This window comes from Onychostruthus taczanowskii, unplaced genomic scaffold, assembly GCF_017590055.1.
Source record: "Onychostruthus taczanowskii isolate IOZ18803 unplaced genomic scaffold, ASM1759005v1 scaffold66, whole genome shotgun sequence".
NCBI lineage: Eukaryota > Metazoa > Chordata > Aves > Passeriformes > Passeridae > Onychostruthus > Onychostruthus taczanowskii.
This window is the reverse complement of record NW_024504344.1, coordinates 4094318-4107183: the sequence shown is the minus strand read 5'-3', so window position 1 is coordinate 4107183 and position 12866 is coordinate 4094318. Positions and strand designations below refer to the sequence as shown.

Below are 12866 nucleotides of genomic sequence, written 5' to 3'. Positions count from 1 at the left end.
AGGCATTTCATTATCTCTGTTCATTTTGGGTCCTTCATGTAATTACTTTTGTGCCATTTGATTAGCCTATATACATATGTGAATTAACTCAGAAGGAACTCCTTAATTCAACTCCAGGGAGCTGGGAAAGGTGAGAAGGCAGAAAATCCCACAAAAACCTTTCTAGCATATCAGAAAACAGAAGCAATATTTCTGATCCGTGAGTCTCTTTCATATCCAGCCCAAGGGTTTGTTGGAAAAGCAAAGATATTAATCTTTCTTTAGTGGTAAAGTAGATAGAAACTTGGCTGTAGGAGAGCAAAACTTTGGATTCATAGTGTGGGTGCAGAAACTTTCTTCTGCAACCTTTAGAAAATAAATCATAGAATCATAGACCGGTTTGGGTTGGGACCTCAAAGATCTCCCAGTTCCAACCCCACTGCCATGGATCAGGTTGCTCAGGGTTATTGCTTCCAAATATGCATTGTCACATCCCAGAGTCTTGTTCCAGCTGTGCTAACAAGGTGCAGGAACATCAGACATCCAGTAAAGAGAAATAAAATTGAGGCACATTCCCATTTGGAGAGCAGAGCTGATGTTCACTCTGGAGAATAATGAAGTCACTTCCCTCTTCATTTCCTTAGTTTGTGCGTCTCCCTTCCTCTTTCACTCTGTTGACTTTATGAGTGTCTGGTGGAAGAGGAGAGTGGTGGGGGTGAAGGAAGGGCAGGGAACTGTTAAATGTGTAAATTCACACTCTTCTCTGTCGTGGGTGAAATTTGAAACATTCTCCATTTGTTCTGCACCTCGAATTTGTAGCATAATTCTTTTGTTGCCACATCCCTCTTCCCTCTGGTGAAGCCCCACCTGGAGCACTGATTCGAGCTCTGGAGTGTTCAAGGCCAGGTTGGACGGGGCTTGGAGCAGCCTGGTCCAGTGGAAGGTGTCCCTGCACATGGCAGGGGTTGGAACTGGGTGATCTTTAATGTTCCTTCAAGCCCAAACTATTCTGTGACTTTATGATGCTGATTTCATGATGACACAACTGTTGCATCTCAGTTTTCTGATGTGACCCATTCCTGCCCACATCACTCCTGCTCCCCCTGATATCAAAACTGTCACAGCATTAACTTGAAGAAAAAACAACACAGAATCAACACAGCTTTTTTTTTTTTTTTTTTTTTTTTTTTTGTGCGTTTAAAACTAAGCAAGGCAAACAAATTTTTCTTTTGTTTTTTGTTTCCTTGCCTGTTATCAGATCATATCAGTGTTCGTGATTATTTTACATCAGAATGTTTAGCCAGGAAAAAGAATCCTGAGATTTAAGGTCTGTTTTCTGCTACTGTAGACAGAAATAGGCTATGTTTATATCTCTGCAATCTGTTAAGCCTCAAATGTTCATTTAACACCTGGTGTATGTTCAGGGCAAGTTAATCTTAAAATTATTAGTGTCTGTCTCTATACAGTGGCTGTTTATACAGGTGGGAGTGTTTGTGGTACATGAGAATACATGTGTTTATGTGCCTGTATAAATACCCACATTTACATACATAAGGGAATTCACAGACCTTTACAAACTGATGAATTTAAATTAAATTTAGGGTGTTAATTAATTTGAAGATCAGAATCAAAGTCAGTAAAAATAAAGCTTTATGTGATCTTTGATGCTTTATTATATTTCCCAAATATAAAGTGAGGATATCTACATAAAACCAGAACTATTGATGACCTCCTCCTTTAACACATCTCCTGTTTCCAGATCCAAAGGGTTTTTAAAAGATCAAACTACCTCTTCCTATGGTTGTGTTATTACATTTCCCTTAGACAACCCTGACAAGGGGGAATGACTTTGAACCAGTAGAAGGCACATTTAGATTGGATACTAGGAAGAAATTCTTCCCTGTGAGGGTGGTGAGGCCCTGGCACAGGGTGCCCAGAGAAACTGTGGCTGCCCCATCCCTGGAAGTGTCCAAGGCCAGGCTGGATGAGGCTTGGAGGAACCTGGGATAGTGGAAGGTGTCCCTGCCCATGGCAGGGGTTTGGAATGAGATGATCTTCATGGTCCCTTGAACCCAAACCATTCACTATTCTGATTCCATGATGATACAACTGGCAGGGTTTGTGACCCTGTGGGGGATCTACTTGAAGAACTGCAGCCCTTGGGAAGAATCCAGGTTGCAGGGGCTGGTGGGGGACTGTCTGCCTTGAGAGGGACCCCACAATGGAGCTGGGGGAGAGTGTGAGGAGTGAGAAATGTGAGACAAACTGACCACAGCCCCCATTCCCTATTCCCCTGTGCCACAGCAGTGCTGGAGGGAGAGTGCTGTTGTGTTTGCAAGAGTCTCAGGATGAGGGAAGAGATGAATCTGACTCCATATTTTTTAGAAGGCTGATTTATTATATTATTATATTGTATTAAAACAAATAGTATACTAAAACTATACTAAACTATAGAGAAAAGGATACATCAGAAAGCTAGAAAAGAAAGAATAATAAAAACCCGTGACAGACCAGTGAGTATGACACAGCTGGACTGGGATTGGTCATTAAATAAAAACAATTCACATGCTGGGATAAACAATTCTCCAAATCACATTCCAAAGCAGCAAAACAGGGAGAAGCTGAAGCTTCCCAGGAGAAAATCCTGGGCAAGGGAATTTTTCCAGAAAGTATCATGATGGCAGGAGAGAACATGGAAGTGAAGTCCAGGAAGAAGGGAAGGCTGGGGAGAAATGTTTTAAGATTTGGTATTATTTTTCATTGCCCCACTCTGATTTTGATTGGTAACAAATGAAACTGATTTGCCCAAATCAGGTCTATTTTGCCCATGACAGTAACTGATGACTGATCTCTCCCTGTTCTTATCTCACCCCAAGAACCTTTTGTGGTATCTCCTCTCCCCTGCCCAGCTGAGGAGGGGAGTGACAGAGCAGTTTAGGTGGGCATGTGACATCCAGCCAGGGGCAGAATGAATAAAACACCAGCTGGCAGCTGGCAGGATCTCTGTGCTCATCCCTGCTGAGGTGCCCTCGGTGGTGGCCTCAGCTCTCTCTGATGAGCTCGAGGCATCTCACGTCCCACAGCCTCTCCATTTGGGTTTTTGGGCAGGAACCCCCTTCCTGCTGTGTTTCCTGGGCTGCTGTCCCCAGGCAGGTGCTGGACTGGCATCCTAAAGCTCAGGGTGACTACTTTAATTATGCAGCATGGTTTTACACTCCCTGAGATGACACAGACCTCTAAGACAGCAAAAGAGAGAGGGAACGTGCACAGGCAAGAGCAGGAGAGAGAAACTCCACACTCTGGCTGTTGTTGAGTCTCAGAGGAGATCTAACTCAGTCTGTAATTGCTGTTCTGGATGGCTTCTGCCCTCAAAACAATTTTCTGCTGGTCTGTTGTTGCTTAGGCTGAATCAGGTTGATTTATTGAATGTCATTTTTTTCTCCCCAGCCATAGACAAGAGAAAAATATTTGTTGAAAGGCTGCTGCAGCAAGATTTAGTTTCTGCCTATGTTGCATCAGAAGCTTGCTCATGTTTTATATTATTTTTTTCCTTTTCCATTCCTTCCCCTGCCTCTCAGAAAGGAATGAGGACAGACAAACACCATGCTCTGATTTGTTTTTCCATGTCCATACATGGTGGACCACAGGGTAGGAGATGCCCCACAGCTGTTGCGGATGGGACAACACACAAGGAACATATCAGCATCTCTTTGGAAAAACATGATAGAAACTACAAAGGGCTGTTCGTTGATTTTTTTTTTCCTTGTTTCTTTATTTTTTTTCCCCAAAGATAACAAGCACAAGGGGTTTGTTTTGCTTTATTGTGTTTTGGAGTGCTTCTGTGTGCAGAAATGCACACATGGGCCTTCTAGGACATCTTTCAGGATCTCCTTGGGGTTTATTTTATAGCTCTCCTGGCTGCTTGCTGCAGAATAAATGATGGGTCAGGATGTGACCTCGCTTGTAAAAATTCAGCAGCTCCTGGATATTGAGGCAGCAATTAATTTAAATGCTAATTTATAGTCCTTTAAAATATGGATGGCTGGTTTGTGAGTAAACACAAGTGCTAAATAGGATAGAGCACTGATACTTTTGATCCCATTTTTATACAAACCTAAGGCAAACATTCCTAGAAATGAGTGCTCCTTCCCTTGAGGACCTGAGCTGACACTGATAGGGGAGGCTGGGATCTGTCTCCATGTGAGAGAGGAATTATTGACTACACAGATTTGTTCTGTGTCCTTCTGAGGAGAACATGTTCCCCTCTCTGGTTTATTTAACACCATTCCCATGTCTGGAACACAGCAGTGTCCTTAGGATATCATTAAAGGCAGGGTAATGTTGGAAGTTTTCAGTGTGAATAAATCTTCACCCCACAAAGCAAGAGAGTGGAAGAGAGAAGAAGTTTGCTTATTTTCTGTCTTAGAAATACTTCAGTAATGCTCATTCTGTGGGGAAATGGGCTGCTGGGATTTATCATTCCCACATTGGTGACAATGTCTGGGTTTTATAACCTGACTTGCTCACAAATTAATTTCAAAAATGTTGAAATCTTTATCCTGTTAAATCAAAAAAAAATGGGAAATTGAAATTTCTAATTTATCTGCAAAATCATATTTCCAACCATTTTTGTGTCAGGTTTGGAAATTTCATTTTTTTTCCTGAAATCTCAATACTATGCAGAGACAGTATTCACTTATTGAGTCAGGTTAAGTGACTCAAATAGTCCTGCCATTTTAACCTAGTACTTTCTGTTAAGAACTTCCCAAACTAATATTCCATAGTGAGAGTTAATTCTCTGGAACTTAAGGGCCTCATTCTTTTGCATCTCTGCTTTTCTCCTCTATCAATTCTCTGCTTTTCTGGCCATCTTTAGCTACTTCCATTTCATTTTGTTGTTGACTAGTTTAATTCTTTTTGTTCCAGAATGGGTGATATTAAATCCTGTCTACTAATCTGAACAATGGATTTCTTCTTTTTGGGGAGGGAAAAAAAAAAAAAAAAGAAAAAGGGAAAAAAAAGAGAAGAGGATTTATTTGGAACAGTTTAAATCTGTCTCCCTCTTGCTGCAGAATATGGTGAGTGAATTGTTGCCAGACAGGAAAGACTGGTGTTAATTAAAACCCAGGGAGCCCCAGCCTAGTTAGAATTTTGGGAATGGTGGTGGCTGAAATGGTGGTGGCTGCTGCACTCCTGGGTTCTGTGGAGTCAGAGATTTATAAGGAGCTGTATTTCATTGTGAATTCTGCAAAGTGTGTGCAAACATGGGGAACCAAAGGCAATCTGATTTTCCTAACAAACTCTGATGCCTGGCAAGTTCAGAGGTACTTGGGGATGGAGCAGACCTGGCAAGAAGGAGAGTAGCTCCAAGGTATATTCCATTATGGAAGGTCTTTATTTCTGGCTATTTTTTCTTTCTTCCTTTTCTTCCTTTGTTTTCCTTACCTATATCAAGGACTTTGAAACTTCACATTGCCAGGTTAAATTATTCAACAGATTTCTTGCTTCAGGTCAGATTGTTTTTGTGCTCTGTGCTTTATAACTCACCCCTGTTAGTTTTTCCTCAAGTGCAGTAGTCGCAGTTTTTCCCTTCCTCACAACTCAGCGCTGGCTCTCACTGATGCATATTTGTTAAACAGTAATTTTAAGTGTTATTGCAACATTATGGAAAGTATCTATACTCTGCAGCTGCAGATGGTTGGTTTCAAGTACCTGAATACAAATGGCAAAGCTGAACCAGCACCGTTCTCACACAATGTTGAATTTTCTTCCTCATTCTTCCCTGCCTCACCCAATATCTGGGGATCAGGACACACACAGCCCAACTCCTCATGGCTAAATCAGCTGGGAAGGGTCCTCTAAGAAGTCAGTGTATCATCTGTTTTATTCCAGTGGTAATGCTTGGGGTGGGTGGGGGCACGTGTAATTCAATATATTGCAACAAACTCTTCTAACCAAATGAACGTGCAAAAACATATTCATCAGTTTTAAGCCACCTTCACTTAAAGTGCTGAAAAAGAAGCACAACAAAATAAAGCAGATTGAAGTGTAGAAAGGATTGTGTTTATATTGCAAGGAACAGACACAAAAAATTATGTCAGTGACAATTTAGCCAAGAGTGAAAAATTAGCATTCTGGGTTTTTTTAGTATTATTATATTTTTTAAATGTTATTTTCCTTAATCATCTTTTGCAAAGCAGTTAAGAGCAGAGCAAGACATTAAAATTAATTCTCAATTCTTCACATTTTGCTAAACTTTAACTTTCTCCCTTAAAATATTTTTACAAAAAGCTCAGAAAACTTCCCTACACAAAAAAAAAAATCACCACTAATTTCTCCTCATTTCCCAGTAATGATTTACTAACACACTGCTCAAGTACAATCTCAAATTACTTAAACTTCATTGTTTTGCAAAATTCCTGCAGTATTTAGAAGTTAGGAATAATACCATCCATAATTAAAGCTTCATTATGCTTGACAAATGAAGGAATGAAGTACATTTTGTGGTGCATTACCCAGTCTTTGGTTGGGGGAGTGTTTTTTTTTTGCTTTATTATGATTTCTCACAGCTTTTTCAATCTTTTGCTTTTCCTCCATCTTCAGTTATTCAACAATTTGGTCTATTCTAGCACTCACAGTGGGACTCCCAGACCTCATTTTAAATTGATGCAATTCTATTGCATTCCGTGTAGAAGTGCTATGCCAGTTATATTCTCATAGCAAACTTCAGTACGAGGATGTGGATTCATTTTGCACCATTTTCTAAATTTGTTAGTGGGGAAATGGAGTTCTTTAAAAAGCATGGTGGAGGCAATTGTATCTTTTGGGATGAACATGGAATCCCAGGGTGGGCCAGGCTGGAAGGGACCACAGTGAGGCCATCTGATCCCACCTCCCTGCTCAAGCACAGGCACAGGATTGTGTCCACACAATTCTGAAACGTCTCATTATCCTGCTCTGATTTTGTTAGTAATAAATTCAATTAATATCTGTCTGGTTTGCCCATGATGATATTTGGAGGGTGGGATCTCCTGGTCCTTAATTTATGAGCCCTTCATTATATTTTCAATTTCTGTTTACTTACAGAGGGGAGTGGTAGAGCAGATTTGGTAGGTGCCTGTCATCCAGCCATGCTGAAACAACACACAGGATTCCATGGACTTACATTTTGCCAGGAAGTCTGTGGAATCTCTATCCTTGGAGTCACAAAAAACCATGCCCTGAGCACCCTACTTTAGTTGTCTGCTCTGAGAAGGGCTGTTGGGCTAAATAATTTCCAAAGGTTCCTGCCCATTTCAATGTTTCTGTGATTCTCCGACTTGTAGGGCTGAAAAAAAAATACATCCTTTTTTAGTGTCTTTTTTCCTGCTCTGGCAATGCTGACTTGCTGGTAGTGCATTTAGCAGTGTCTATATTATTATGTCTATTATTGCTAAACTAATTCTTTTTACAAGACCCAGTGTCATATGATGTCAACATATGCTCACATTTGCTATTTTATATGGTAAGTGTTCAGAAATGAAGGAAACAAACTCATGGGTAATTTGCTGTGTTTTCACAGAGAAAATTTCAGAGCTGAATGCAGTTACGGTTTTTTATTTTTTTAAACTACTTGAAAACATATAAATGAATCTGTTCATCAGATAGCTCTTTCCTTATTGCCCTACCAATAAGGCAATTTCAAATTCAGGGAGTTTTTGATTGTATCCATCAGTTTATGAATAGCATCAGATGGATGCTGTGCTGAGAGATGGCCTTTTTCTGTGCAGGAGAAAACAGTCTGGGAGGAATGGCCTGCATCACCAATAACTTTTTTAGAAAGAAAAGGGTTTGTCACTGTTGTTTTTATTGTTGTTTTTCCTTAGTGCTCCACAATTCTGAAAAGCAAGCATAAAATCTGATCATTCCACTTGCTCCTCTCACAAAGCTTGAGTCAGCTGCCTGACTTGGATCCAGCAAAGCATGGCTCTGAGGGAATTTTTTACTATGGGAGCATCAAAACTTTCCCTTTTGCATCTACACCACTGAAGATTTCTTGGTTTGTGTTTTTCTTTGCCAAGCTGGACTGTGGAATGTGCCTTTTGTACTTGGATATTCCCCATTCCTGGGTAATGTTAGGATTTCTGTCTTTCCAGAGCGACATGCTGGATGTGAACCAGATCATCAAAGACCTGGCCTCCATGGTGCACGAGCAAGGAGACACAATAGGTAGGTGTCAAATGAAAATTATGAGCTCTGTTACTCCCTTCCACCATTCCAGTGTGATTTTGTCCCTCACGAGCAGCCCTTTGTTGATGCTGTGATTATTTTCCCTGTGTTTTGAGCATTTTGTACATCCAGAGAGGTCTGGATCTGACAAGTTGCCCTGTGTAATAAGGTTCTTATGTTATGGACAGTTTGCTGGTATATTTAGCATAAAATAGAATTCACAGGGAGACAAATCCATTCCCTTTTGACTGCAAAAAAAGGAAGTTGGAGAATATATAACATTAACTGGAAAGGGATCCAATTCTTCCTTTCTACCTGGAACTGTAATTAAAAAACAATAGCAGTGGCAATTATTATGATGATTATTGATGAAATTAGAGAAAATTAAGGAGCTTTTTGTTTCCAAATAGAATTTTTATTCCACATAGCAGGGTGTGTCTAATTAAATTTACAGAAGCCTGACATCAAGATGTGCTCATATAAAGTCTGAAGTTTCTGCCCATTAGTTGATCTGCTCTTGTTCTGCAGCTACCAATGACTAGGAAAAAACTGGGTGGAGAAAACTGGGAAAGAGGTGAGAGTCACTCCTAGTCCTGTCTTTAGGAACAGCCCATCACTGGGAGCCACCAGTTCTTGTGAACAGAGGAAGAAGACACTTTAGATCAGCTCTCTCTGACCTTTGTCTTTGTCAATGCTCTTTTCTGGGCATGAAATGTGCTCAGAAATGATGTGAAGAAAAATCAGACTTTTTTTCCTCTATCTATTGTTTTTTGTACACACAATAATAATATGTGGTACTTCTGAAACAACTGCCCACTTTCAAAATTGGGAGCTAATCCCTGGTTGAGGGATCTAAACACAAGAGCAGCAGGATTTGTGGAGATATTTCTCACCTAAAGGCTCAGCTGGAACTCTCCCTGGTGCTCCTGGGAGCAGGAGCAAGTCCTGAGACAGCCATATGCAGATTTCAACAGCAGAAACTCTTTGCTGCTTATTAATCACTCTGGATTTCTTTGCCAAATTCACATCTCTGCAAGTTTCCATTACCATAAGATACTTCCTTTCACACTGAAAGGAGTGATCTACACCTCTCTGAGAGACACCAGTCAGGTTCACAGGGACAGCAAAAAAAAAAAAAAAAAAATTAAAATTATATTAAAATCAGGTTTTTAGAGTTTTTTTTTCTTCTTCTTTTATTTTTTCCCCTCTTGATAAAAAAAAAAAAAAAATCAAAATTATATTAAAATCAGTTTTTTAGAGTTTTTTTTTTCTTCTTCTTTTATTTTTTCCCCTCTTGATGCTGTTTTGAAAGCTTATTTTTTTTGCATGGATAACCTTGGAGCCTGATTCATCTCTAAAAGCACATCAGATGCTAATGCCTTGAGGGACATGACAACATACATCAGCTAGCTTCAAGATCCTCACAACTCCTTTTCTTAAGGCAATATTTATTACTTTAAGACTTTACCCATGCATAGAAGCCATCCCAGTATTAACTTCCCTGGGAGAAGCTGTTAGACTAAGTAGGACATTTTGTCTTTGAGCCAGAATAAGGTTTTTGTGTTTTTTTTTATTGTTGTTCCTCTTACGCTCCAGCAGATTTTTAACAGGTTTTTTAAGGACTATCTTTTAATCCTGACAGGCAATCGAGGTATCTTCCCAACCAATTGCTGAAGGGTCCCACTGTTTATCTTGTGACATTCATATTACACAAAAGTAAGGGAGATAAAGAATCAGGAGGCAAGAGATGTTGAAACCCCCACAGTGAAAATTCCATGATGACAAGAGACAGCTCTCTTGGCACTTGTTTTATATTTTTTTTAGTCAATTCCTCTGACATGCATGGAATGAAAGCTCTGTGTGTGCTTGTCTAGGAAACTCAGGGAAAATATAAACCCAGGGAATATGAGATGAGCCCCTCATCAAAATGCTCCCAGAGAAAACCTCCTGTGGATCACTCGAGCTGGGGAGAATTGTGGGGAGAGTTTGTGTGGTCTGTGCATGACACAGGCAGAGCAACCCTTGCTTCTTACAAAAATCTAAAAGGAGTTTTTCTGTCATGTGGGCCAGTTCCTTAATGAACACTCTGATAACACTCCCTAGGGGAGAGAGCAGTTTCTGTTGTGCAGGGAAGAAGTAGAATGCAGACTTGGGAGAGGATATCTCTGTTATTTTGTGTCTTCTGCAAACAAACTCTGTGCCCAAGTTCCTGGTCATGGCATCTCTTTGATACAAATATTCAATTATAAATCACCATATCAGTGAGCCCAAGCCTTTGAAACCAAAACAAGCCAATGGCCTGGGTTAAGTGGGAATCATCAGAGTCTTCCCAACAGAATCCTGCAGGAGCTCTTGGCAAAAACATCCAAGTGCAGCTTCATCACATGGGCTGCTGGTGTGGGGAAAGAGGGCAAGGAGGAGGACACTAATAGGAGAAAATCATAATTGGCTGTAGAACTGGTGTTGGTGACATGGTTTGTGTTCAATGGCACCCTGTGTGGGGATTTGCAGCTGCTTTGGAGAGATGGGATCCAGCACATAAGGAGAATTTTAGTAATGGTGGGAGAGAGAAGGTGTGGCCAGCAGTCCTGTGGGAGCAGGGGACAGGATTGCTGGAAAAAGGACATGGGGTGCTGTGGCAGGAAAGGTTCCCAAAGCCACCAAAATGAGGTGTGGGCAGGGAAGTGCCTACCAGACACCACCATCATGGACAAATATCCCAAATCCTCTGCAGGAACTGAGCACTCTGAGGTGCTGAATGCACAAAGTATCAGGAACAAACCTGAGGTGTTAAGAGATCTGTGTGAAGTTGCAGGGCTGCAGTTTTGTTGGTATCATGGGGATGTGGTGGGTTGGCCCCTTGATGAAGTGCTGCCTTCGAGGGACGCAGGCTCTTTCAGAAAGGGCAGGGTAGGAAAATGAGGAGGAAGAGCTGCCCTTCATAGAGAGAGCAGCTGGAGTGCTTGGGATGCTGCCTGGGGATGGATGAGAATCTGATGGAAAGTTTGTGGGTCAGGATTAAAAGGAGGACAGGCAAAGTGGACGACACTCTGTACAGACAGTGAGGAACAGCCTCACCTTTGCAGGCTCTGGTCCTCACAGGGATTTCAACCACACCAGGAAGGACACCACAGCAGGGCATAAATATTCCAGGATATTCTGGCATGCATTGAGGACACCTTTGGGGATCTGATGTACAAATGGAAAGATCTCCAGAGCAGAGGGCCAGCCGAGGTTCATCTCCAGTAATTTTTTCTGTCATGGCAGCAGAAGGATTCTAAAGCCAAAGCATCCAAGGATTCAAGGCTTGGCACTGTGAGAAGTAAATTCTGTTGGAGGCGATTGTAACAGCAACAATCACTCCTTTCCATACTTGTAGATGGACACTCAGCTGAGCTGTAAGTTCCCCAAAAGTCTGAAACATTCCCAGTATTTCACAATGAGCCAGTATTTTACATGTGCAAGCTTCTACTTTGATTGGTGGTACTGGGGTATGTATGCAAACTTCCACAGAATCAGTTTTGTGTCTGCTGTTAGAGAGAAGAGAATCCTTAAATCCTCACTTCCTCTGAAGAAGTGTCAACAACACAGCTGCCAATATTTGTATTGGAACCTGATGAAAGCAAGCGCATGTTTGTCCAATTTGTAGGCTTCTGTTTGCCTTGTAAGTGAGAAGAAAGTTGACCTGAATAGGAGTTAGTGCTCTTTTTTTTTGCCCATGGCAAAAGGAAATTATCAGTGTTTTGGAAAAGCTGTTTTTCCATGCTACCTTTGTATGGAACCTTGAAAGTTATGCCAGCATAACACTCAAAACCTACAGCCCTTATCTAAACTGCTCTAATTCAACTTCCACCACTTCTATCACTGTTTACAGCTCCATTGCATTTCACAAAGCCACAAGGAAAGACCCACAATTGTTCTGAAAAGATTTTACGCTTTTAAAAGCATCACATTTCTGACTCTTTTGAGCAGTTCGGGAATCAAGCTTAGTGTGTCTGTAACCTTCCCAACTCCTAAACTGGGAAAAGGTCCCAGGCTCACACAGTGGCCACCTATTTTAATATTGCAAGAGCAGCAACACAGGAAAGAGTTTACCAGTTCTCTATCTCTTTGTCCAGAATGAATGCACACAAATCTATCTGTGCACAGCAAATCTCACTGGCTGAAAGAACCATGGAATCATAGGAGAATTTGTGTTGGAAGAGACCTGAAAGATTCACTTCAACACCCTGCCATGGGCAGGACCATCTTCCACTATCCCAGGTTGCTCCAAGCCACATCCAGACTGGCCTTGGACAATTCCAGGGATAGGGCTTTTTTGGGAAACCACAACTTCTCTGGGAAACCTGTGCCAGGGCCTCCCCACCCTCACAGGGAAGAATTTCTTCCTACTAAACCTACTCTATTTCAGTTTTAATCCACTTCCTCCTGTCCACACTCCAGGCTCTTATAAATAATCCCTCTCCATCTTTCTCACAGGCTCCTTTCAGGTATTTGAAGGCCACAATTAGATACCAAAACCTTTCTCTCTTCTGGTTTGGACAGTTCCAATTGTCTCAGCCTTTCCTCTTAGGAGAGGTGCTCCATCCCTCTAATTAACTTGGTGGCCTCCTCAGAACAGATCAATGTCCTAATGTGTCAAGCTTAAGATTTCCTCAGACTTCGTTTTTAGACCAAAA

The 12866-nt window shown here is 41.2% G+C and overlaps 1 protein-coding gene across 1 annotated transcript in view; it reads left to right on the top strand.

Annotated features, from left to right (window-relative positions):
* The window catches only part of TSNARE1 (t-SNARE domain containing 1), a 453856-nt gene that overhangs the window by 261606 nt on the left and 179384 nt on the right, over positions 1–12866 (top strand). The window contains exon 12 of the mRNA XM_041420840.1: positions 8115–8187. Coding sequence (XP_041276774.1) covers positions 8115–8187 — 73 coding nt within the window. The remainder of the gene's footprint in view (positions 1–8114; positions 8188–12866) is intronic.